General features: G+C 37.1%; 4 protein-coding genes across 8 annotated transcripts; 2 read left to right on the top strand and 2 right to left on the bottom strand.

The window, feature by feature from the left end:
• Positions 1-734: 734 nt before the first annotated feature.
• Positions 735-5293, bottom strand: LOC141764774 (uncharacterized). Of its 3 annotated transcripts, none has more exons than XM_074630292.1 (5): positions 5026-5293; positions 4498-4568; positions 3380-3538; positions 2992-3121; positions 735-1285 (listed from the first exon to the last, which is right to left on the bottom strand). In XM_074630292.1, the coding sequence occupies exons 3-5, from the start codon at positions 3492-3494 to the stop codon at positions 925-927; spliced, it is 606 nt and encodes a 201-aa protein (XP_074486393.1). In that variant the 5' UTR covers positions 3495-3538; positions 4498-4568; positions 5026-5293; the 3' UTR covers positions 735-924. The 3 variants fall into 3 exon arrangements, with proteins under 3 accessions (XP_074486393.1, XP_074486391.1, XP_074486392.1); XM_074630290.1 differs by having other exon boundaries at positions 3380-3517; positions 5026-5284; XM_074630291.1 differs by lacking the exon at positions 4498-4568 and having other exon boundaries at positions 3380-3517; positions 5026-5288.
• Positions 5294-7163: 1870 nt separating this feature from the next.
• nfam1 (NFAT activating protein with ITAM motif 1) lies at positions 7164-12557 on the top strand. Its single transcript, XM_074630289.1, has 6 exons — positions 7164-7519; positions 7944-8213; positions 9405-9529; positions 11017-11133; positions 11270-11380; positions 11480-12557. Exons 1-6 carry the CDS (start codon positions 7426-7428, stop codon positions 11540-11542), a joined length of 780 nt encoding a protein of 259 aa, XP_074486390.1. The 5' UTR covers positions 7164-7425; the 3' UTR covers positions 11543-12557.
• Positions 12558-12646: 89 nt separating this feature from the next.
• On the top strand, positions 12647-19561 carry f8a (coagulation factor VIII associated). 2 transcript variants are annotated; one of them, XM_074630285.1, is made up of 13 exons: positions 12647-12789; positions 13149-13195; positions 13820-13892; positions 14878-15037; positions 15176-15244; positions 15359-15479; positions 15596-15688; positions 15999-16063; positions 16796-16877; positions 17024-17070; positions 17454-17509; positions 17620-17700; positions 19421-19561. In XM_074630285.1, coding segments are annotated over exons 1-13 (954 nt in total). In that variant the 5' UTR covers positions 12647-12730; the 3' UTR covers positions 19422-19561. The 2 variants fall into 2 exon arrangements, with proteins under 2 accessions (XP_074486386.1, XP_074486385.1); XM_074630284.1 differs by lacking the exon at positions 19421-19561 and having other exon boundaries at positions 12648-12789; positions 17620-18408.
• Positions 18087-25690, bottom strand: LOC141764772 (epithelial membrane protein 1). Of its 2 annotated transcripts, none has more exons than XM_074630287.1 (5): positions 25541-25690; positions 23170-23260; positions 21993-22092; positions 21629-21769; positions 18087-19560 (listed from the first exon to the last, which is right to left on the bottom strand). In XM_074630287.1, exons 2-5 carry the CDS (start codon positions 23242-23244, stop codon positions 19400-19402), a joined length of 477 nt encoding a protein of 158 aa, XP_074486388.1. In that variant the 5' UTR covers positions 23245-23260; positions 25541-25690; the 3' UTR covers positions 18087-19399. The 2 variants fall into 2 exon arrangements, with proteins under 2 accessions (XP_074486388.1, XP_074486387.1); XM_074630286.1 differs by having other exon boundaries at positions 23170-23253; positions 25541-25689.
• Positions 25691-25718: the final 28 nt, after the last annotated feature.

Here is a 25718-nt window from a genome sequence, read left to right as displayed (position 1 = left end):
TTTTTTTTTTCCGTGATCCATTTTCTAATTCTGATCTAAATTATTTTCTCTCCTGTGTTTATGACTTAAGAACAGGTGAAACTTTTTTTTTTAGCCAGGATCATCTTTCCAAGTTCTTTTTTTTTTAAAGTGAAACAGGTAAAAAAAAAAAAAACTTAGGCAGATTTTTCTAAGTTATTCATTTTTCATGTCAAATAACAAATAATAATAATAAAAAATTTAGGCAGATTTTTCTAAGTTACTTTCTTTTTTTTTTTTTTACCTCTTACGGAAATCTGCGGAAGCCCTGAAAGGCAAAAAAAAGTAACTTAAAAAAATCAGCCTAAAATAAAAAAAAATGTCTACATGTTTTCAGACAGGAAAAAAAGTAACTTAGAAAAACCAGACTAAACATTTTTTTTACCTGTTTCACAGAACTTAGAAAGATTATCCTGGTACAAAAAAAGCTCCACCTGTTCTTAACTTATAAACACAGGAGAGAAAATAATTTAGATCAGACTTAGAAAATGGATCACCAGAAAAAAATTATAATAATCTTGCTTGCTGCTCAGGGCTTCCGTATCTTAAAGCTCGAAGAAAATACACATTTTAAGGATGTTGCTGTGCAGAAATAAGCTCCTGAACTGATTAAAGATGTAATATAACAATAATAATATACTATAGGAAGGGAGTTTGTGTTTCTGTATGTGTCCTGACTTTAAACTCAATCTGACATTCAGAGCTGGACAATAAAATAGTGATAATCATAAAAAGAATTTATTAAAGATAAGAGTTATTTAATGACTAATACAAACTTTAATCATCATCTCTGATCTCAGAGTGTCTAATAATATGTCTATAATATGTTATTTTTACAAAAAATGAAAATCTATACAGTTAAAAGTTTGATATCATATTTCTGTGTTAACTTTCTCCTCCCCTCCATCATTGTGTGTCTCTCTCTCTCTGAACCAGCTTCACTCCACTTCTATTCAGGACTCTCACCCGTCTCCTCCTCACCACCCGGCTCTGGCTCCCCCTCGGTGGACTCGGCCTCCCCGGGGTCCCCGGTGTCCTCCTCGGGGTGTACCGGGCCAGACTCGCCACCTCTCCTCTCAGGCTCTGAGGTACCGGTACCCGGCCTCCGCCTCCAGCCTCCTCCTCCTCCTCCTTCATCTCCCGGTAGCCGTGGTGACGGAGGAACGGTTCCAGCGTTGCTAGGCGATGAGAGAGCTCGCTGATGCGCCTGCGCAGTAGGGAGACTTCTCTGAACAGGTCGTTGACGGACTCGGACAGAGGGCGCACCCTGCAGGACGAACAGAGGAGGCTCATAGGTAATATCATATATAAATATAAATATATATAAATATAACAACCGGGGAGAACAGTGTGTTGTGACAGGGTGGCTGATTATAATTTGTTAAAATTAGTGGGAGAATTAATCATTGCATTTAAGTGTGCTCATTATAGGCTACAACTCACTCTCATACACTCCATTATTGTATACTTTAAGATCACTTTCTAACTTTAGACTGGCTGCAGGATGAGTTAATGACATTAAAAAAAATATATTTGTTGAATGTTGTGATTTTTTTTACATATATTCATATGTAATTAGACCTTTTCACTTAACCGTTATACTTTCTGTAGAGAAAAACTCACCACATGGTCCATTTAGTACTAGAGCTTGTGATCATATCACACCTTCTTCATCAGCAGTTGTCATGGAGTTGCAAATGAAGAAATTTCCATTTTTTTCTGAGCAAAATTCAGGACTTCTTGTCTATGTTGGCTTAAACGCTTAAATTTGAAAATATAGGCGACAACTTGGTAAAATATCTGCTGATGAAGGAGCGATACATCTTTTGATGTTTTGTCAACTGATAGGGAGATCAAATTTACTCAAAAATACCATACTGACAAAAATACTACTTTTGTTCACAGTTTAATTTTAAATATATTAATAAATATATTTTATATTAATATATTAATTTTATATATATTTTAAATATATTAAAGCTGCAATGGGTAGAAATGGAGCAAATATGATTTAAAAAGTTATTTTTATAAAACGTTCACTATATCATGACAGTAGTTCATGAGACAGGTAATCTGAAAAAAAAAAAAAAATCATATTCCTCTGTGTCCTCCGGTGCTCCATATGGCATCTGCAAGATCTCCCCTACCGGAGGAAAACAACCAATCAGAGCTGCCGTCTCTGAGCAGCTGTCAATCACTCGCAAACTCCGATCAAACAGTCAAACTAGGCAGCTCTGATCAAATATGAATCAATATTCTGTTACTGTAATGCCTATTTCTCCCCTCAAATGTTTTCAGAAACATCTTGTAGTGTACTGTTTAGCTGTAAAATGAGAAAGTTTGTGACCCGGCAGCCATGTTGAGATCAGTTGAGGAAATACCAAGCACCGCCCACCAGCTGCAGCACAGCCAATAGGAACACTCTCTCTCTGAAATGACCTGTGATTGGCCAAAGTCTCCCGTCACAGGCTACATTTTTTAAAGCCTGAAAACAGAGCCATGAGGAGGTGCAGAAGTCTAGTTATCTCTCACAACACTTGAATTACAATATGCTGAAAGGTTATTATGGAATATTTGCCCAATGATGCAAAAAACATTCTGCCTACTGCAGGTTTAAGTCCAAAAATAAAATAAAATAAAAATCAGAAAATCAGAACCAGCCTTTACTAACCCATCATGTGTTAGTTGTGTGGTAATAAACGCCCCCCTGGGTCATGAAAGTTAGTGTTTTTAGATTGTTTTATGCATGTGAGTGAATTGTTTGTGTGTTTTTATGTTTACATACCTGCTTGCCTCAAATTGCCCCACGAGGGAAGTATTGGAATTGAGTTTTGAGATTTAAATTAAATTAAATTAAATTAAATTAAATTAAATTAAATTAAATTAAATTAAATTAAATTAAATTATTTAAACTAAATTAAATTAAATTAAATTAAATGTATTATTATGAGGTGCTAGAGGTGTTACAGTTACCTGGAGTAGTCAGGCAGCAGTGCGCTGGGCTGGGAGTGCAGTAGAGTCTTGATCTCACGGAAGATGCGTTTCCCCCATGCGTCTAAAACTCTGGTCACACTGCGCACTGAGGCCACATTCACACTGTCAGCTGAAACCAAAACATCACCCCATCAGGCTTCCATTTAAACAGAAAGAGCCTGAATGAATCAGGAATATTATGGCCACACATGCCTTTTGATCACTTTAAGATCCAGATATCCATCTCATCTCTGCAGAGTTTCTTAAATTGCTGCTTTTCATTCAGTTCACCAATAAATTCTCTTTTTAATCCTCAACTTCAAAAGGTTTGTCCCCTCAGTGATTTACAGGCCTCGTATCAAGATCAAACGTGGGGCTCGTGATTTACCTCCTTCTCTGTAGTTCCAGTACCCATAATCCAGTTCATTCTCCTCGCTGGCTGAACGGGCCCCAGTTGCCAAGGCAACCACCATCAGCAGCATCAACAGAGAGGGAGGGGCCATGATGAGCAGACAGACACGTCCCCCTTTAAGAAAAAAGAGAAAAACAAACCTCATGTGTCGTTTGTTGATAATGAACTTGTTGAACTTTTGTTGCAGAAAAGACGAAAATAAACTGAAATAAATAGAAGAAGTGATGAAACACAGACTGAAGGCTTCATGTACCAGAAAAGAGTCAGCAGTATGCAGATGTGCACACACATCTGTAACCAGTGGTGCAAGTAAAGTCAGTGGGCTACATTTACTTAAGTCCTAAGTAAGTACGTAAGTACAGCTTTCATATACTTCTACTTTTCCATTTTCTATTATGTATTATATATATTACCATACTTTGTAGGTAAAGTTTTTGAGACATGAAGCATTTTTATAGCTGAATACAGATTTTCTCCACTTTTACCAACTACAACATTAAAATACTGTTTATACCTTTATGCATATATAATATTAATACAATAATATAATAAATACAATAATTTAACGCTCTGGCAGGGACTATTCTTCACAATTAATACTTTTACTTTTGATACTTTAACTACATTTACTACATTTTATATACGTTTACTTTTCTATTTTCTACTACTTGTACTTTTTACTCTTTTTATTACTTTTATCTGATAACTTTAGTTACTTTGCAGATTAAGACTACATACAAAATGTGTAATAAATATGATAAGTTTATGAAATATGATGCATTTTTATAGCTGAATTTTCTCCACTTTTACCGACTACAACATTAAAATACTGTTTACACTTTAATGCATATATGATATTAATACAAAATATTTACTTTTGTTATTTTATCTACATTTTGCTGCTATTACTTCTGTACTTTTATATTTCTCCTCTTTTATTCAAGAAAATGGTTTGAATACTTTTTCCACCACCTGCACAGGTAGAAAGGTGCCTTTAATTCTTTTAATTTTAAAGCCATCCATAAATCAATAAAAATCTGTGATTAGTAATTGAATTGCAACTAGTCAACTAGTCTTAAAAAAAATGCACTTACTTTAACTGAAGGCCTGAAGAAAGCAGCGTTTTTGTCCTGTGACAGTCAGTGTGAGTGACCACAAGTCCAATCTGACAAAACAAAGGACGTGTTTTCATTTTTTTGACTCTAATCCCATGACTCCAGGTGCGAGAGGAATAACAAGAGAGGAGGATAAAGCATGTGACCCAGAAAAGAGGAGAGGAAAAAAAGAAGAAAAAGCAGGATTGCATCCATATGATCGAGTCTGTGAATCATGCTGGACAATAATAAGCCGATGACTCATTGTTGAGGTATTTTAAAATGTTTTCAGGGGAATATGAATTTGGAGGCCGATGAAAGGCGCAGTGAAAATTAGCCGAGCTATAATCTGACACAGCTTGTTTCACATCTGGACAAACACATCAACAACTCTGAGTGAATCAAACCACAAACCAGTGTCACTATGAGTTTGGTTTGTGTTGAAATAACTCTCAACTTTGCAGACTAACAGTTCACTGGTAGAAGCATCACAGGCTGGAAAAACAGAGCAAATGAGCCAAAACTCACAAGTTTGAGATGATGATGATGCTTCAGCTCTCAGCAGGAAGTCCCTCTCCGATCTTATTGAATACCAGATGCTCCTCTCGCCTCTCCTCTCTGTCACTGCCCCGGTCTTTTCTCCTTATTTCTTCCCCTCTCTCTCTCTCGCTCTGATTTCCTCTGATGCTCTCTCCACCCTCGCCTCGCAGCTGTAATATAATGAGGAGGAGAGTGTTGCAGGTCCAGTGCTGAGTTTAAAAACTCCTTATTTGTGGAAGAGCTGTCGTTATCTTTACACCCCAACGCACGCCCTCCTGCTCTCTCTCTGACACACACTATGACATCCAGCTGCTGCCAGATGTGTGGTGCATCCTCTGCTTTCAGATAAGTCTGATAATTGACCTCGTTTAAGTCTCCTATTCCTCCCCCCGGTGTGGAGCAGACAGGTATATGTGTGCCCGAGGCTGTAATCTCACTCTACTGAGGGATCCAGTTTCTCCTCAAAACTTGAGTTATGGACCTTTTTCATCTTTCGCCGCTTCTCACCGACTAACCTTTACCCTCTCAGACGCAGCTCACAGCCTCAACATATTTTAAATAGTTTAGATATACTGCACTACATTTATTTGACAGCTGTAGTTTTTCTGAAGAGTTACCCACAAATATGTTCAGTGTATAACATATGATGCATTTTTATGGATTAAATACCCAAGGAGGACAAGGAACTATAGCTGTAAAATAAATGTAATGGAGTACAAAGTACAATATTTACCTCTGAAATGTGGTGGAAGTGACGTATAAAGTAGCAGAAAATGGAAATACTTAAGTAAAGTGAAGTTTCTCAAAATTGTAGTACAGTACTTTGGTAAAGTTCCTAATTATTTTTCCACCACTGGAGACTTCAGGGGGATATTATACATTTAATCAACAATATTTTCAAGCAAATATGTTTTCTATATGCAACACTGACAGAAGTATTCCCAGTAAATCTGGTTAAAAAGATCAATGTTGCCCTCTTCAAATGTAAATATGTTAAAATCTGACAATATCGAACAATGTGTTAAGTAAAGGATTTGTAGGAAAGAGGGGTGATAAGAGATAAGACAAGATAAGATATTCCTTTATTAGTCCCGCAGTGGGGAAATTTGCAGTGTACAGCAGCAAAGGGGATAGTGCAAAAAACAAGATGCATCAGCTAACACAGTAAAAAAAGAAGAGCTAAACAAAGTGTAACAAAATATGAACCATTTAAATAGAAGGAAATATAAAAATATGAGCAGTATATATAGTATTGACAATAAACAGACTATTAAAAAATTGCACAAGTGGAAAAATGATATTGCACAGTGAGAATGAAATGATATTCCACCTGAAAAATATTGCACAGTATGAATTACACCTGAGTAGTAATGATATTGCACAGTCAGTAAACAGTTTAATGCAGTTATTGTCAGTTTTTGGTGTGTAAGTGTAAGCAGTGCAGTGCTGTTTGGAGAGCAGGAGAGCAAGGAGAGCAGGAGACGGGTTATGAAATGGAATGAATTATTCTTTATTGACTGACATCCAGATGTTATTCCAACTCTCTGTGTCTGTTTTCATGCTGCGGATGAGGTGAGATCAGAGTTGGCCGCTAATGCAGCCAAGAGAAGTCAAGTGTAGAGGCCGAGAGAGTAAGGAAGAGAGGAGGCGTAAAGATGGGAAAGAAAAACAGACAAACAAATGGGATTAAATGATAATAATAAACCGCTGCACTTCTTCAACATCTGCACACCTCTCCTGGCAGCCTCACAGAGTGATTTCAACAGAGAGTTACTGCTGTGAAGAAGTCACTACCGTCAGACACAGCTGGTTCACATTAACAACAGGCAGTTTGTCACCTTCAGCTGAATTCCAGCCTCACACACACACACACATACACTGACACACAATACTCTCCCTCCCCGCTCGAGTCTTTCACTTCTTCTGTCTTTTACAAACCACATGACGAGGTGTGCGCTCGTGGCTCACACTTTTATTTCTCCAACACTGTCTCACTGTGGAGGAACGCCAACATTGCACTTCACTTCACAACCAGAGACTGACGTAACAGAGTAACGCAACCAAAAATATTCCCTCTTAAGAGAATACAAAGAAAGTTAGGGGTCACATGTGTACAATTTTATTTCTATGTGGATGTATCCTCCAATGCTTTCAGGCTTTAATGTTAAACGTCTTCAAACAGATCTGTAAATGCTGTTTTCATTAGACTTTAGTCCCCAATGAGTCTCCAGATAGACGGGACATTTTGAGGAAGTGGTTTAGCCAGAAACAGGAAACCCAACGCTGCAGTTTATGTACCCAGACAAACTGAAACACTCAATAGATGCGTGGAACAACCTCAACGAAGAAGACTAGAAACTTCCCCGCAAAAACCCCAAACATCACAACATGGAAGCTCAACAAGTTTGGCATCTTTCTTCCATGTCGACCTGGATATTTGTCTTTTGCTTCCTGCCTGCTTGCTCAGGAATGGACGCACCAAGTAAGCCTTCCAAACTATATTTTGACTTCTTGGTAAAAAACAACTTTGTGGATGAAAATCTTCAATTATTTGCAGTCAAAAAAGTTTAGATATGTGTTTCTTTATCATATCAACTCTAAATCTAGTGATTATCCTCACTGCCAATCTATTCCTTAGTTTTTTTGAGGAATTGTTTCATCTATAAATGTCCAAAAAATTTGTCATGGTTTCCCAAAAGCCGAGGTGAAATGTTCAAACTGCTTCATTTTACGACCAAAACCCAAAATGATTTTGTTTATAATGATATTAAAAGAGACAAAAACAGCAAATTGACACACTTGAGAAGCTTGAACCCGACAGTGTTTGATGTTTTTGCTTAATAATTGATCAACTATTTAATTAATCGACTAATCATTTCAGCTCTCTATGTTATGTCCTCTCACAGAACTCAGCCTGGAAAGCACCGTCTTTGTGGCCTTCCCAGGCGAAGACCTCCACATTAAGTGTGAGGTGATGATGATCCCAGCAAACGGAAGCGGCGGCGTCTTGATGTGCCTCGATCCTCTCGACCAACAGATACATAGCGAATCCATCTCTGAGATGACCGGCGAGCAAAATGTCAAAGTGACATTGGAGCTGAAAAACCTGACCAGATCAGGAGAATACAGTTGTCACTATAAAACAGCCACAGTGTACTGGTTTCTTCGAGTGGGAAGTGAGTATGAAACGAAGAGAATGAAAAATGAAACTGAAATAGATTTTTTAGGGAAGTGAAGTGAATCAATAACCAGATTTTATAAATGTTTCTGCTCAGTCTTTGTAAGAGATCTTTAAAGTGGACGTGATGACAAGGTGTGAGTCTCTGTAAAAGACTGTCCTCTACCTTTTCCACGGTTGTACGGTAAAACTTAATGCACGGGACAGCGGTCTCCTGGATGAAAGACCTGTGTTTAACCACCTCCCCTGTGTGCGTCTCTTTCGCTCTTTAAAACTACGTTACTGCCCTCCTGGCGCACTTTCTCTGAGCGTTTACTGTTACCACGAATGTGTTTACAATTAATGGAACACCCGGTGCATTTCAAAGGGTGCCTTGTGCGTCGGTATCACACGCCAACCTTCAATAGTTTTGTGTCCCTTCAGATTTAAGGAATCCATTGGTACCAACCATGTCACACTAGCGTTAGCGTTAGCATTATTTAGCGTCCTTCGCTAACTAACACTCCAAACTTACGCTAAATTTTGGCGAGGAAAAACTGGCATGGCCATTTTCAAAGGGGTCCCTTGACCCTTGACCCCAAGATATGTGAATGAAAATGGGTTCTCTGGGTACCCACGAGTCTCCCCTTTACAGACATGCCCACTTTATGATAATCACATACAGTGTGGGGCAAGTCATAGTCAAGTCAGCACACTGACACACTGACAGCTGTTGTTGCCTGTTGGGCTGCAGTTTGCCATGTTATGACATATTGTTTTATGCTAAATGCAGTACCTGTGAGGGTTTCTGGACAATATTTGTCATTGTTTTGTGTTGTTATTTGATTTCCAGTAATAAATATATACATACATTTGCATAAAACAAGAATATTTGTCCACTCCCATGTTGATAAGAGTATTAAATACATGACAAATCTCCCTATAAGGTTAATTTGAACAGATAAAAAATGTGTGAATAATTTGCGATTAATCACGATTAAATGTTTTAATCGATTGAAGCCCCTCGTCTAAAGCCATTAGTGGACTATATTACTGATGCTGACAGTGTGTTTAGTTTATATTGAAATATATAAAAAGTCCATTGATCTTAAATATTTTTAGCCTGTGGATCACTCGCTCGACAGATGATGATCTATTTATGAAACAATCCTGCACAGACTGACATTGCATTGTGGGTGTCTTCTTCCAGGTGAAAGCAACACAAAGTCGGAAGGAATGCTGGATTACACAGAATCCAGCATACTCGGCGTCTTCACTGTTGTGCTGCTGGTTTTCAGTGTGGTCGGCTCATTGTATGTCTTCAGAGGAAATGGGGTAAGATGGGCCCTGCTCAGACGTTAAGAAACAGCATGTTGCAACGTCAGAACATTGTTTTGTTATTGACAGGCAGTGTTGTTGATGAGTTTCTGAAGCTCCAGATGAAGTTGAGCTTTTTTTAAATGTTCAAATTATATTTAGTCACAGAATTAATATGCAATTATTTGATGGCTGTCATCAAGCCTCTTCTTAAAATAGAGCAGCCTTGAAACATCTAAACCCAAATCAAACCTACCTTTTGAAAGTAAGATTATTGAAACTGTTGTGTACCGGAACTAAATAACTTCTTAAACTCAAAGGATTAATTAATTTATTAATAGCTGGTAACTAATTAAATAAATAGACAGACTGGAAAACTGGGCTGGACGGGAGTCCTATCTACAGGACAGGAACTACTTTGTCTTACTCAAAAAACACAACTGTGACTGTGGTGTTTGCATATGGTTCGAGTCTAAAGGCAAATATGTCCTGCTATAATCCAGATTATTTAATGCAAATCATTAAATTACAGTCACAAGATACAAAACTAGAGACGCAGCTTGCATGCCCTTATGAAAAAGTAATATACTTCAAGTTTATTTTATGAAGTATACTTAAGTTTAAATTCAAGTATATTTCCACCCAAGTATACTTTATGTAGTAAGAATACTAATATCAATGTACTAGTAGTGTACTTGTAAGTGTACTACTTCAATACTTCTTGGGATTAAATTGGCCTACTTTTTTAGTTTGTAAAAGTATACTTTTAAGTGTACTTTAAGTTTAAGAATAGTAAACTTTAGTACACAACTAGTTTACATCTAAACTGTATTTTGTACTGCAACTATACTATGAACTATACTACAAGTGTTAGTTTAATAGTTATATACTTGTCGCCCACTTTTTAGTTAATGAAAGCACGCTTTAAAGTATTCGCAGTAAACTACTAGTTGAATAGTTTTTATACTGCAAGTATACTTGTATATACTTGTAGCCCACTTTTTAGTCTATGAATGTTTGTATACTTTAACTTATAGTACTTAGCCATCGATTTATGTATTACATAAAGAGACTTGCTCCTTTTGTTATTTGACTTGATGTTTTGTGATTAAAATAAATAATTAAATTAGTTTTTCTCTCATGCCTCCACGGTGAACGGAGAATCCAAAAACGTAGAAGATTCTTGATGAATTTAAGTAAATTCATATCAAAACATCCGTTTACAAAGCCAATCATGCCGTTGCCATGGCATTATAAGCCAAGTACACTTAGACTTTTCTGTATATTTGTCAGTATAAGCAAAGTATACTTAAGTATATCTCTGATAAGTACATAAAAAAAGTAAACTGAAAGTATACTCTCTTATTTTAAGTTTAAAATAAGTATAATAATAGCACACTTGAAAAAACTTATATTTGGTAAGGGTGTGCTTTATTCTAGTTTGTTTGTTATCCAGTTTTTGTTATTAATGTTTCTTTTGTTGCATTAAATTATCTATTCTTTAGAAAGATCGCATCACTGGAAGTGGCGACACCGGCAGAAACAGAGAAGGAAGGACAGAGAGTGAGGTTGTGGAACACAACGTTGATGCAATAACAGCTCCGTCTACCTCTTTTTATGCTGTAAGCACCTTTCTACTCATCAGTATATACACAGACACATTTCACTTGACTTAAACTGTACCATGTTATTTTTGTCCACCATCTTCCCTGCATTCATATCTTCATTTTTATATTTCTTGGAAACTGATTTTCTCAGAGTCTTGAGCCTCGGCCCAGGTCCATTTATGATGAGCTGGACCTCTCAGCTGCCAACAGAGAGCCAGACCAAATCCCAGCAAAACTCCAGAAAAAGGAACCCAAAGAAACAGTAAGTGGGAACTTCAGGTGCTTTGTCACGTTTTCTGTTATCAGTGGAAAACAATAAAACATGCAGTAGTTGCTGACCTGTCTTCTACTTCCTCCACAGATTGCACAAACCACACAAGACCAGGATGAAGGCGTATTTGAGTCTGTCTATGAGAATTTTTGAATCATTTATAAACTTGTATCGACAGATTGTGATATTTATATCATTGCCTGAGATGATCTCAGTTTGCTTTGCTGTGTCATTGTCGCCTGTTACCAGAAAGTTTTAGATCCTTTAAAAGTAAAAGTAACAAAAACACAATTAAAAAAATACTCTATTGCATGTAAATTTGTGAAAAAAAAGTATTATCAGCAAATTATACTCAAAGAACAAAGTTAAAAGTACTCATTATGCAGGCACAATGGCATCTATCAGTGTTACATTATAATGTATGATGTTGTAGCTACTTATTTACTGTATAATTATAGGTTTGAAATATGAATCAGAAAAGTAATTAGTATCTATAGCTGTCAAATAAATGTAGTGGAGTGAAATGTACAGTAATATAAAAAAGTGCAGTGTTTCCCTGAAGGCGAATTTGAGTCTGTCTATGAGAATTTATTAATCATTTATAAACTTGTATCAGACTAAAAGTACTCATTATGCAGGCATAATTGCATCTGTCAGCGTTACCTTATAATGTATTATAATATTATTACGGATGCATTAACATTGCAATGTTGTAGCTACTTATTTACTGTATAATAATAGGTTTAAAATATGAATTTGAAAAGTAATTAGTATCTATAGCTGTCAAATAAATGTAGTGGAGTAAAATGTACAATAATATAAAAAAGTGCAGTGTTTCCCTCTGAAATAAGATAAGATAAGATAAGATAAGGTATTCCTTTATTAGTCCCGCAGTGGGGAAATTTGCAGTGCACAGCAGCAAAGGGGATAGTGCAAAAAACAAGATGCATCAGCTAACACAGTAAAAAAAGAGCTAAACAAAGTGTAACAAAATATGAACCATTTAAATAGAAGGAAGTATAAAAATAGGAACAGTATATACAGTATTGACAATAAACAGACTATTAACAAAATGCAAAAATGTAGTGGAGTAAAAGTATAGAATAGCATAAGTAAAGTATCTCAGAGTTGCACTACAGAAATTGAAATAAATAAATCTGCCACCTGTCTTGACTGTGTCTTTTTGTGTTCTTCTAACCTATCCCCTTATTTGGGCATTTCCGTCTGAGAGTCAGCACCACCCCGACCAATAGAATTGTGAGCTCTCGATTCAACGAGCCAATCACAACGCTCCTGACCAGCTGTACTTCCTGGTTTGGTTTGTTGTGTTGTGCATCGATCATGGCTGCAGAGGGAGACTTTCTGGCGAGATACCGAGCCGTGTCCAATAAACTGAAGAAGTAAGAGGGTTGAGATACATTAGTTCAACAATAATGATAATAATAATAGTGACAATAATGCTGTAGATAATGTATACAGCTAGCTAGAGCTAATAAGCTAGGCTATGCTAACAGTTAGCATGTCACTGTCATTACAGTCAGCGTCACGTGACGTTATTTTAACCTTTGTGTGCTTGTAATGTAGTTTATAACGCAAATATCATGTTACATGATGTTAATTGTTTAGTTTAGGTTCATGCAAAGTAGTAACTGATATGTAACTATGTTGCTAAATAGCCAACAGTTCATTTGCAGCTAGGGTTAGGGTTAGATATTGTGATATTTTAGAACATTGTAAATCGTGTGTTTCCTTCTCACAGACGTTTCCTGAGGAAGCCCAATGTAGCCGAGGCGAGCGAGCAGTTTGGTAAGTGCCTGTCAGTCTCTGCACAACCTAATGATAAGATAAGATAAGATCTTCCTTTATTAGTCCCGCAGTGGGGAAATGTGCAAAGGGGATAGTGCAAAAAACAAGATGCATCAGCTAACACAGTAAAAAAGAGCTAAACAAAGTGTAACAAAATATGAACCATTTAAATAGAAGGAAGTATAAAAATAGGAGCAGTATATACAGTATTAAGAATAAACAGACTACTAACAAAATTGCACAAGTGGAAAATTATATTGCACAGTGAGAATGAATGAATGAATGAATGAAATTGTATAAGTGGTCTACTGGGAGCAGTGCTGGTTGTGGAGTCTGACAGCTGTAGGAAGGGAGGACCTGCGATAGCGTTCCCTCACACGCTTTGGGTGGAGCAGCCTGTCGATTAAGGAGCTCTCCGATGCTGAGATGGTGTCCTGCATGGGGTGGGAGTCATTCTCCATCACGTTACCTTTACACTAATACGTCAAAATAAGAGTATACGTTTAGTACGCACGACATAAAACCAAACTCCAACCTTTCTCCTTGTTATTCTCCATATTATAGGTGATATACAGTTTCTTCACAGTTTGCCTCACATGTATTTTCCTTGTTTTGTGTTTTAAGGTCAGTTAGCCAAGGAGCTGAAGCAGCAGGACTGCCTTCAGTATGCTGCCTTCTGTAACCTGGCCATGGCTCGGTGAGTGGACACTTATATATACTCATACCTTTTGCACCGGGTTGACTTAAACCACAACAATACAAGAGACAACATACAGTGATATTTTACACAACATCTTTGAGACTACTGCTTTATTGTCAACTGCGAGCCAGACGTCATCACCCGAGATCAGTGGCCCACCTCATTAATGTTCTTGTGGCTGAAAAGGAGCTAAATCCCTCAAGAACAGCTCCAAATTTTATGAAAAGCTTTCCATGAAGTGTGTCGGCTGTTATAGCAACTTAGAAATGCTCATGGCTTTGTAATGAGATGTTCAGCAGTTCATATACTGTATGGGTGTAATGTTCAGGTGTTCATAGTTTCAGCCATGTACTGTACTTACGTAAAGTCCTACCTTCACATCATAAAAGATTCCTCTATTGAAAATGACTTGTATACTGTTGCTGTGTCGCCCGTATGTTTGAACACAGCATCAAGCCAAAGGCCACCTATAAAAAAGCATTCTAAAACCGTAAGCATCATTTGAAAACAACCTCCTAAAACCGGAGGGTTTTCTGAAAAACTGACAGAATTGTCATCGTTTACTAAAACCTTTATTTCTCAGCCTCTGAAGCAGATAGAAACATGAAATATAAACCCTTTGAGAGCATAAGTAATTTGTCAGTTCTCCACCCACATGTCAGGCATGTCATATCATGCTTGTTATGAAGTTTTTGGATTCATGCAACTATGTTTTCAACTCTTTAAACACTGATTGGTCTAAATAGAGTGCCTTATGTTAACGATTCAGTAACCAGTTAGTCAGATCATCTCCTACAGTTCCATGAGTGATGACTACTCTCTAGTTATTCATGTCCCATACAATAAACCACCGCTGTGTGACATAGATGATGGTAATTAGCCCAGAGGGAGCCTGTATAATTCATAGTGATGACATGTTTACTGTTGACGTATTTGATGGTGCATCTGTTGTTGTTACACATGCTGAATGTCTTGACTGCAGGTGTGAGCAGACTCTTTTTAACGCTCCTGGTGAGGCTCTGGCGTTAACCGATGCAGCCCGCCTCTTCCTCACATCTGAGAAGGAGAACAGGGCGCTGCAGGCTCCGGGCTTTGATGAGCACCTTCAGGCTGCACTCAACTGCTACAGTTTTGCCATCAAAGTACGTAATGATTCCTAGTTTTTTTTAGTGCTTGAAGCAACATTTGTGCTCTGAATAGATTACAGGAGTACATTCCTGTATTGTTTCCAAATTTCTATAGAGACTGTAAGATAATGCTGATGTACAAATGGCTTACAGGTGCACATTGAGATGAACCAGCCTGTGATGGCAGCCAGCCTGTGTCTAGAACTTGGCAACGCGCTCAAGGTAAAACTTTGGATCCGAGCTTCAAGCTGTCCTGAAAGATTTGCTTTGATTTTAAATTGATATACTGTTATACAAATGACATGTTAATCTCCTCTTCTCCTCTGGTGTCAATAGGAGATGAACAGACCGGGAGAGGCTATTGTTCATTACCAGAGGGCTGCAGAGTTGCAAACACAGACACCAATTGAAGCTCTGCTGTCAATGGGAGAAATGGCTACGTGTAAAATTCTCACCCGTGAGTTCAGCCTGTCTATTTACATCGGATATGTAGCTGATGTGTGTTGTATGTGCATATATGATTTGACTTGATTATCCGCATTTGAAGCTTGCATGTCTCTCTTGTTTTTGCAGGTGACTACGACGGTGCTTTGTCAGTGTTCACAGAGATGCAGCTGATGTGTCAGGAGAGAGGACTGCAGCTACCAGGCATCAGCACCCCTGTTGGTGAGGCTTTGCATTTATCTACAGGCTCTACCTTTTTAAAATAATCAGATGTATGAATGGATCCCCAGTGAGACAATTTTCTAAATGGAGGTTGAATACAATATGTCGAAAACAAAAATGTAGGGATAAGAACATTTTTAATGCAGTGATCAAAAGCTGAATGTTTAAACAAACTAAAGAACAATAAACCAGGATCAATGTTTAAAGGCAGTGTCTCACTTTCTGCTTCAATATCAGTGTTGCATTTTATTTGATTACAGAACAGTGTAATATTTCATTTCTCTTCTGTATCTTCAATTTCCCGAAAAAGGTGCCTTTTTGGACATTGTGGCTAAATGTGAGATCTCCAGAGTACTACTGCTGATGTTGCTTGAGGTAAGCACCTTGATTTTATACATAAAGACAAGACATTGTAAGAAAACCATCTATATCACAATATTTGTGTAACTGAAGTGGAAAATACGGCCTAAAAACATGAGAGGCTCTCACTAGAGCCAGTGTTTGGTTTGTCCGTTCTGGGCTATTGTAGAAACATGGCAGTGCAACATGGTGGACTCTGTGGAGAGGACCCGCTCCCTATGTAGATATGAAGGGCTCATTCTAAGCTAACGAAAACACAACAAGTTTTAGTTTCAGGTGATTATACACTAATGTACTAATGTATCCCCCAAAATGTTACACACTGTTCCTTTAAAAAGTGGTTTGCCATCGGCCAAGTATTGGTTGCCAATTTCTCATACTAGTTGCCAATGGCAACCTGGCAACTGTCAGCCTGTCGAGTCCTTTAAACCAGTTCTGTATTTTTCACTTCACTTATGGAAAGCTATATTTTAACAGTGTTTTATAGGTAGTGATAAAACACTGTGTACCCAGTGCAAAGTATTTTTTTACTACACATACACAGCTACAAGAACACCTGCCAAGACTTCAGTGTCAAACAGCCACAGTTACATTTCAAATATTAAAAGAAGGAAACGCCTCCACATCAGCAACGCAACAGAAAATATTGTATTATCAATGCCAAGTATTGACAATACTGATTATTTATCCCACATCTGCACATCAATTACTGAAGCAGCACTTTAACGTTGCTGTTTCCCTGTGCAGCCTCCGCCTCAGAAGTTGTTACCAGAACATGCCCAGACCCTGGAGAGATACGCATGGGAGTCTTTTGACCCTCACAGCCAAGGTAAATGCACCTCAAGATTTATCTACTATTAGAGCAAAAATGTATGATTTATATACGTCGTATTTTCACTGAGTATGCAGATCATGAATCCGTTGAGTGACATATATTTGAAGTGTTGTAAACGTGGATCTTGTCCTCTCCTTCAGTGACCTTCCTGCCTGAGAATGTTTTCCTGCTCCTGCAGTCCGTAGTGGTGAGTTTCATCATCCACATACTTGTACAGTTCACAGGATTTCCTGATGCTTCCTGCCTCATACAGGAAAAATAATGGGGTTTGTCTTCCTTTAACAATGGAATGATTTCTATTAGCAGCATTTGCAGTGCTGTCAGTGTTTGTAGACTTGTCTTTTAATATGAAGCAATCAGTATTCACAGTTCTTGATTGATGTTTACTCATGACTTAAATAAAAGATTATATAAAGCAACTTGTTCTGGATGAACAGACTTTATCCACCGTATTGGCAGAGCTATAAATGAGCATAAACATTGACGAGACTCAGAGAACTTGTCAAGGTCATCTGAATCTGCAGTTCTGGTTTTATTTGTGCTGCGTATAACAGCAAATCTGTTTTGCAGATGGCTTGTCAGGAGAAAGACACAGAGTCCCTCAAGTCTCTTCAGACTGAGCTATGGTGAGCATTCAAAAATGTTAATTTCCATCATGTGATGGGGATTGAGCAGCACTTTTATTGCTTCTCTATCATAATTTTCCATATTGATTATGTTATTTTTCTCCCCTCAGGCCGTTTCTGACTGCGGAGCAGAATCATCTTCTCCACCTGGTGGTTCAGGAGCGCATCACGCCGTCTGGCCAAGGCATTTAGTCAGCCCAGGTTTTACTCACTTCCTCTGGGAACGATACTTTATATAATGGAACATTCCTGTTTCTGACTGGGTCTGTTGTAAGGCCTGAAGAAGTGTTGCTTTCAAAACCTCAATGTTGTAACTTGCACTCAGAGAGAAATGCTTGCAATACAAAACTTTGCCCTTATTGAGCAAAGTCAAACACATTTTAAAATCAGTGAAAGTCCAATAGCATTTTCTAGTAGTGTGCTGTCCTTTTTTGTAGGGTTTCTTATTTAAATTTGAATTAATTTGAATGAAATCTTGTGTGCTCGCTACAGAACTGGACCAATTAATATATATTTATTATGCAACAGTGACTTTTGTTGCATTTACAGATAGTTTAATAGATGAAACATGAACGGCTTTGTGGTATAATTTGTTTTATTAATAAATGATATGGCTTAAATTCCAATGTAATTACAAACAAAACCTTCTATTGCATAGTTTTGAATTATGGTGAAATGAAACACCATTGACCTCCATCCCTGGTTCACCTTGCATGTACTTTTCTTATGATAGCAGCCAACTACAGACACAAAATCAAACATAGTTAAAAAAACAAACACTCAATACAAAATGTTACAAAAATATAATGGTTACAATGTACATAGATTAAAAAAAAAAAAGGATACACTATACTTCAGTTGTAAAATGAGGATACATGATTAAAGCTACTTGTACTGTATATTAAGGCTGGTCTTTCCTGATTGTTCAAGTACTGCAACAGGAATGTTGTAGTTTTGCCAACATGCCGTACCTTCACAGATACACTATTTTGTTCACTTCTCGACTTCTGGAAACCTGACGTAGTAACGGTCAGCCTCACAACGGGATTATACAGGATGATAAGAAGTACTTTCGTCTCACAGAGTACTTTTAAACTACTAAATCTCAAAAGGGCTTTTTATGCTTTTCTCCTCCCACATGATTCTTAAAGGAATAGTTTGACATTTTTGGGAAATAATTAAACATGAAGGTAGCTACAGCAGCCGGTTAGTTTAGTTTAGCACAGAGACTGGAAACAGCTAGCCTGGCTCTGTCGAAAAGGTAACATCTACAAACCAGCACCTCTAAAGCTCACTAACGTCTTGTTTGTTTCAATCAGCGCTTCATACAGCTTCATACTTAAAACACAGATATAACATCTATCCTCTTATCTACCTATCTGCGAGAAAGCGTATATATTTCTCAAAAAGTCAAACTATTCCTTTACAGTACTAACGGACATGGATAGCTCTCCAAACCTATATGTAACTAGCTTTTAAAAGACATTGGTTTATTATGTATTTTATGGTTATACTGCTATGAAAGAAGCACTTTTAAAGGTTGCGCCCTACTAATCACAACCATCATGCTTTAGCTCATGAATAAAACGGTGCCCTGCCCTCTTCTCTCTTTTAATCAAATAGAAATCTATGAAGTAATATTGTGAAGTTCCGCCCTTCATGTAATGTAAGCATGAGCTCCATTTCAATTTATAATATTCAAAATATAAACAAATGGCTCTTGTAAGCAATTGAACATTATCCCCTCCCCCATTTTCTTAGCTGCAGATGTAGATCATCAATCTTTAGTTTTTTTTCCTCCAATTTTTGAAACAAATCCTACTCTTTCATTTTTCCCAAATTCAAACTGGGAAACATGATCCCAGGCCTGCCCTCGTTCCTTTTATCCTCTCACTCGCTCTTCTTCCGCAGGACGAGGTAGGTGATCGCTAAGATGAAGGTGAGGACAAAAGAGATCCAGGCCAGGACATAGGAGTGGCCAAACCCTCCCCCCGTTTTGTTGGATTGAAGCTCGGCCGTGTAGATGGAGGCTGCTATCATTATACACAGGCCTGCAGGACAGAAAGGGGGAACAGTGTCACATATACACCCAGACAAGGCAATTAAGAAGTAATTATTTTTCCTATTATGAGACAGGGATCACGAACGAGGACGGTGCAGCAGACGGTTCAATCACAATGAAATGAGAAACATGACAGTTTCACCTTGCTAATTTCCCAATGATTATAAAGTCATGACAAGACATGTTAAAATCCCATTACTTGTGCTGTCTGTAAGTACTTTTATGCACTAGTAGCAGTGCCAAACGTAATCCATATTTAACCTGCTTTACTTAATTGTATTGTGACAGATATTATTGTAGTTCACAGGTCTTCTGTCTACATGAATACATTCAGTTTTAACCAAACATCTGTCACAGCATGAGATCTTTTTATGGATTATGTACTACACCTAATTCAGTGATATGAATGTGACTTAAATTCATCATTCGGTTTTGAATACTCTGGTGAATATTGTAACTTAATGACAGATTTAAGGCTTTGATAACAATCACAATATTCTGCCCTTGTTGCCGACCAATAATTAGTAATAGAGCTGAAACGTGCGGTCGATTAATTGATTAGCCGATCGTATGAAATGTCCTTGTCCCAGTCCCTGAAAATTTGCGTTTAAAAAAAAAGAAAAAGAAAATCGGATTTATCGATAATGCTATTGTTCGTTGCAGCCCTTATCAGTACATTTACAAAAAAAAACTCCAGACAATAGGTTCACAGATGTTTGAACACGTCTCCATTTCTGTTGTACAGACAGCCTTTCACCTCTAAATATATATCGATTTCAGCCACATTTAAATGTTCTAGAAATGCCATCTCGGTGTGACATTAAAGACAAGAGAGGCTGAAGTTTGAGAAGATTAATCCAAACACGTTGATTAATCCAAACTACTGCAGTGATTTTCAGTCATGTGTCATTGAGGCCTGAGACTCTACAGATTAACAGGTCAAACCAGCTGATATTGGGGTTAAGGGGAAAAACATTGTTTTTCATGCACTGGTCAATTTTGAGATTTTGGGCTATTTTGCTTCCATAACATGTCTTCTTTCAGACTAGTGGAAAGAAAACATCCAAAATACACATTTAAGTGTTTATTTTACTATTTTGTCTATTAAAGATTTCTCCTAACTTCACCTAAAGTTAGTATTAGATAATGCATCATTTGCATATTAAATCATAAAATCTCAGAAAACTTATAACAAAAACGAATTGTCTTAATGTGTGTAATAAACTGAGAAAGTTTCATAGTAATATCTATTAGTTAACATTTTATACCCCATTCACATGTAGTGTTTTGCAAAACATGGAATTTTACAATACATATCTTTTAAAGGCCGTTTTCTCAAAATTCGTTTTTTTTTCTCAGTCTCCACTTCAGTAGCACTTAAACACACCAAATGTTCTAATTTCATTCCCATCTATGTTCTGAAGGTTTTTACAGAGGGGTTCATTCATATATCATTCATGGCCTGATTTATAGAACATTTTATTCCTAAAAACATGGCAAAAATGGATTTATTATGGATGTCGAAAGCATTTTATGATTTATGATAAAAAGAGGAAAACCTTTAAAAACCTTTGACTCTAAAATACATTTTCAGAAATATGGTGATATGACCATCTCTGATGGTGGGATAAATAATGGTGATATCTATTTGTTAAAACGTTTACCCTATTCACCTGTAGTGTCTCCCTTTAACCTTAAAACCTGCAGACTCTTGAACCTGGATGGCACACGGGTGAAAATCACTGACCTTCAGCGTAGGTTTGTTTTAACACTATCTGTACAACTTATTTATTTTTTTTACTCTGCTCGTCCTCGCCTCCTCTGAGAGAAAGTTAATACATTTTAATATGTTGTACTGTTGGAAAGCTTGGATGTTTTATGCTTAGTCCTATCAAATTAAATGATGTACAGTTACACATTAGTCTAGAACAACTTTAAAGTCAAGCATTTAGCTCACATCCTCCATAGAAATGTACAAAGCTCAGCTACAGGAAGCAAGAAAACAAATCAATATTTCTTATAGCCGCAGGTCAGACTTTTGACTCCGGGTTACTTACAGGCGATTAGCTGTAAAATGCCGGTGAAGGTGAACCTCTGGCCTTTGGGCAGGGTGAACAGCTGAGCCACAAACACTACCAAGGCCAGAATGGCAAAAATGCAGGCCAGCACTGAGGTGGCCTGCACCGTCTGGAGATATTCTGCAGCAGAAAGGACGACAAAACAGACACACAGTCAGTGAAGGATTCACAATACAACACAGATACAAGGCAATGTTCACCTTGAAGCACTGTTTAAATGTCATATCTACTCTATTATTAACACTCACAATAATTACTGATAACAAACAATTTCTGGCCAGTTACTTTCTCGATCTTAACACCTCAAATCTCCAGTCAGAGCAAGTCAACATGTGAACTTTACCTTCTGGGTAGTCTTGCAGGTTGGTGTAATGCCAGCCTGAGTTCGTCAACTCCCACCTGCCCCACAAGTCAGTTGTCACCGTATCAGTGATCCACCAGGCCTGAAGACACACAGGAAGATATGTATAAACACAGATATCAAGAATATCAAGGCACACACAGTGGTTACATCACATGTAAAGAAATACTTAGTTTAGTTTTACTCATTAAATGTTTAAACTTATCTTTCCCCTATTCAGTGTCTGCTTCTATGAGCTCTTATTAAGTTGACCGTTTTTTTTTTTTTTTTATATTTCATAAGAGCTGGTGAAAGTCTGTCTGTAGATTTGCAACACTGTGGGTGGCAAAATGCCAAAAAACATCTTTTGACTAGAGCTGCAACAATTAATTGTAAACTATTGAATTAATCACCAACTATTTTGATAATCAATTAATCTGTTTGAGTCATTTTTTAAGAAAAAAAAAATCTAAATTCTCTGATTTCAGCTTCCTAAATGTGAATATTTTCTGGTTTCTTTTCTCCTCTACGACAGTAAACTGAATATCTTTGAGTTGTGGACAAAACAAGACATTTGAGGACATCATCTTGTGCTTTGGGAAACACTGATCAACATTTTCTGACATTTTGTAGACCAAACAACTAATCAATTAATCGAGAAAATAATCGACAGATTAATCAACAATGAATAATCGTTAGTTGCAGCCCATTTGATGTTTGACTCCTGGGTATCTCCAAGTGGTTTAAAGGCATGTGTGCTGGCCTTAACTTCCAAACACAAATGCATAGGCCTATTGCTTGAGGAGTTTGAAAAATCATGTAATAATTATTAACATTATTTATAGAGCACTTATTAAAATAAAGTACCTCACAGAGAGAAAATGGAATAAAATACCAAAGTGAATGATAAAATACATGAAGGACAAGATTAAAATAATTAAGAAATTCAATCCAATAAACAAGCAGCTCGGATAAAATCAGGATATGCTTTCTGATAAAAGTATGTTTTTAGAAGAGCCTTAACAGAAGACATTCACTCAAACAGCCTTATTTCCTGTAGAGCCTTTTGGTTGTCATTTATTAGCTCCTATAAAACCTTTTGTTCTTCCTCTGAGCACTATAGGGGGAGTGTTTGTTGAATAAGAAAACAATAATAGACCAATAATAATCCACACTTTACATTATCAATGGCGGCCACCAGAAGCAGGATGATGGTGGTAATGTGCAGAACAACGATTCCAGCAAGCATCAACATCGTTGCCTTCTGAAAAATGACAACAAGAGAAAGTTCAGTTCAGTTCAGTTCAGACAACTTCATTTATCCCCAAGGGGGCAATTCATTTGTAGCATTCCCAGTCCATACATCCATACATCTATACGTACAACAGACAACCAATAGTTAGTTAAGTCAGAGGAAACATATTAAAGGCATGAGGCAGTTGGAGGGACAAGTTACAATAAGAGCCATATAAATACATAGGATTATAGCAAGTGTTATAGAAAATTATAGCAAATATATGAGAACAACATATCTTAAAGTTTCTCTAAATAACAGTCATTTAAAGTGGGTTTGGTCTGTGTTCAGCAGCTTAGCAGCAGAAGGGATAAAAGACTTGGAGTAACGTTTTGTTCTCCTTAAGGGCACATTATAACGTCGGCCTGAAGGCATCAGAGAGAATTCAGCAGAAAGAATGTGATCTGGTTGGCTGATCATTTTTTTTGCTTTCTCAGCCACCTGGGAAGGATGCACACACATTATTTATTTTCCACTTATGGATGGTCAATTTTGAGATTTTGGGCTATTTTGCTTCCATAACATGTCTTCTTTCAGACTAGTGGAAAGAAAACATCCAAAATACACATTTAGGTGTTTATTTTACTACTTTGTCTATTTAAGTCTTTAGATTTCTCCTAACTTCATCTAAAGTTAGTATTAGATAATGCATCATTTGCATATTAAATCATAAAATGTCAGAATATTATAACAAAAATAATTGTCTTAATGTGCGTAGAAACTGGGAAAGTTTCATAGTGATATCTATTAGTTAACATTTTATACCCCATTCACACGTAGTGTCACACATTTTACAATACATATCTTTAAAGGCCATTTTCTCAAGATTAGTTTTTTTTCTCAATCTTCCACTTCACCAAATTTTGTAATTTAATTCCTATCTATGTTCTGAAGGTTTTTACAGAGGGGTTTATTCATTCATTTTCATTGCCTGATTTATAGAACATTTTATTCCTAAAAACATGGCAAAAATAGATTTATTATGGATGTTGAAAGCATTTTATGATTTATGATAAAAAGAGGAAAACCTTTAAAAACCTTTGACTCTAAAATATATTTTCAGAAATATGGTGATGACTATCTCTGATGGTGGGATAAATAATGTAATGAGGAAAGCATCAGTTCACACACACAGATGTCCCAAATTAATAACAGTTACTCAAAACAGAATGACACAGAGGAGGAGAGCTGTGGCATGCAAGCCCAAACTCGCCCCAGAAGTCTCCCAGACAGACAGATCTGAGGATAACTGCTGTCACACATAACCGGTTTCACAGGCTAAAGAACGCTTTTGTCCATCAATCCATCTTGTTGCTAAATAATAATTAATGTGCTGCTAAAAGACATGTAAATCCAGAGGACAGATGGTAATTTTGTAATGGGTTATGTATGAATAAATGTGATGTGTTTTATTTGTTTTGTCTGATGGGTCTTACTTGTCTGTCTGCCTGTCTATGGTAACAGTATGTCTATTGTATGTGTACTTTTTCTCAAACTGAGCTGCGTATGGATGCAAAATGAATTTCAGTGCAAACTGACAATAAAGGTTTATCATATCGTATCGTATCTATAGTTTATCATGGAGATAATGATTTGCTATAGTCTGCATCGTATCGTATCATTTGCTATAGTCTGCATCGTATCGTATCTATAGTTTATCATGGAGATAATGATTTGCTATAGTCTGCATGTATCTATCTTAAATGCTTTTTTCTTTAAACACGTTATTTTCTATAATAAGGCAGCTCAAACAAATTGCCATCCATTTGCAGCTCCCAGAAACGCTCCTCTGTTAGTTTAACGACTCTTTAGTCTGTTTCCGTCGACAAGAAAGGCGCATTTGTTTGGAGACGCTGTTTGGACATTCCCAAATGGGTGCCGCTCCGTTACACACACTGTAGGCCTTTACTATACAGTCACCTACTTTTGAAAAGAGCGCGAGAATACGACGACAGAAAACAATAATAAAACACACCTCTAACTTTATATACCCGAATATACACACTGTGGACATGCTCAACCTCTTATGTAACTCATGAAAGAGTTTGTTGGGAGATGCGCGTTTCTTTAAAAATACTTTTTTTTGTGCGCTCACTCAAGTCACATCCGCAACAAATCCTTCAAAACGCTGCTGGAAAAAAACTTAACTTTTCTGCACTCCACACAACAACAACAAAAAACATCACAAATCATGCATTAGAGCGTTTCACAGCTTATTGTACATAAAACAACTTCACAAAGTATAAATAAACGTTACCTTAATGCGCTTTAACGCACGGGAGTTATTTGGGAATGTGTAACAGTGTAGACCCACCCAGCTTTGAATTCACAGCACACACATCACCCTGTTTTCCCTCTTCCATTCCCTCTCTTTCCTCTCACCAAGCCACACCCAGAAAGTTTCTTTTTTTTCTCCCCCCTCTCAATGAAATGTC

This window comes from Sebastes fasciatus, chromosome 3 (genome assembly GCF_043250625.1).
Source record: "Sebastes fasciatus isolate fSebFas1 chromosome 3, fSebFas1.pri, whole genome shotgun sequence".
Classification (NCBI taxonomy): Eukaryota; Metazoa; Chordata; class Actinopteri; order Perciformes; family Sebastidae; genus Sebastes; species Sebastes fasciatus.
This window is presented reverse-complemented; position numbering and strand designations above follow the sequence as displayed.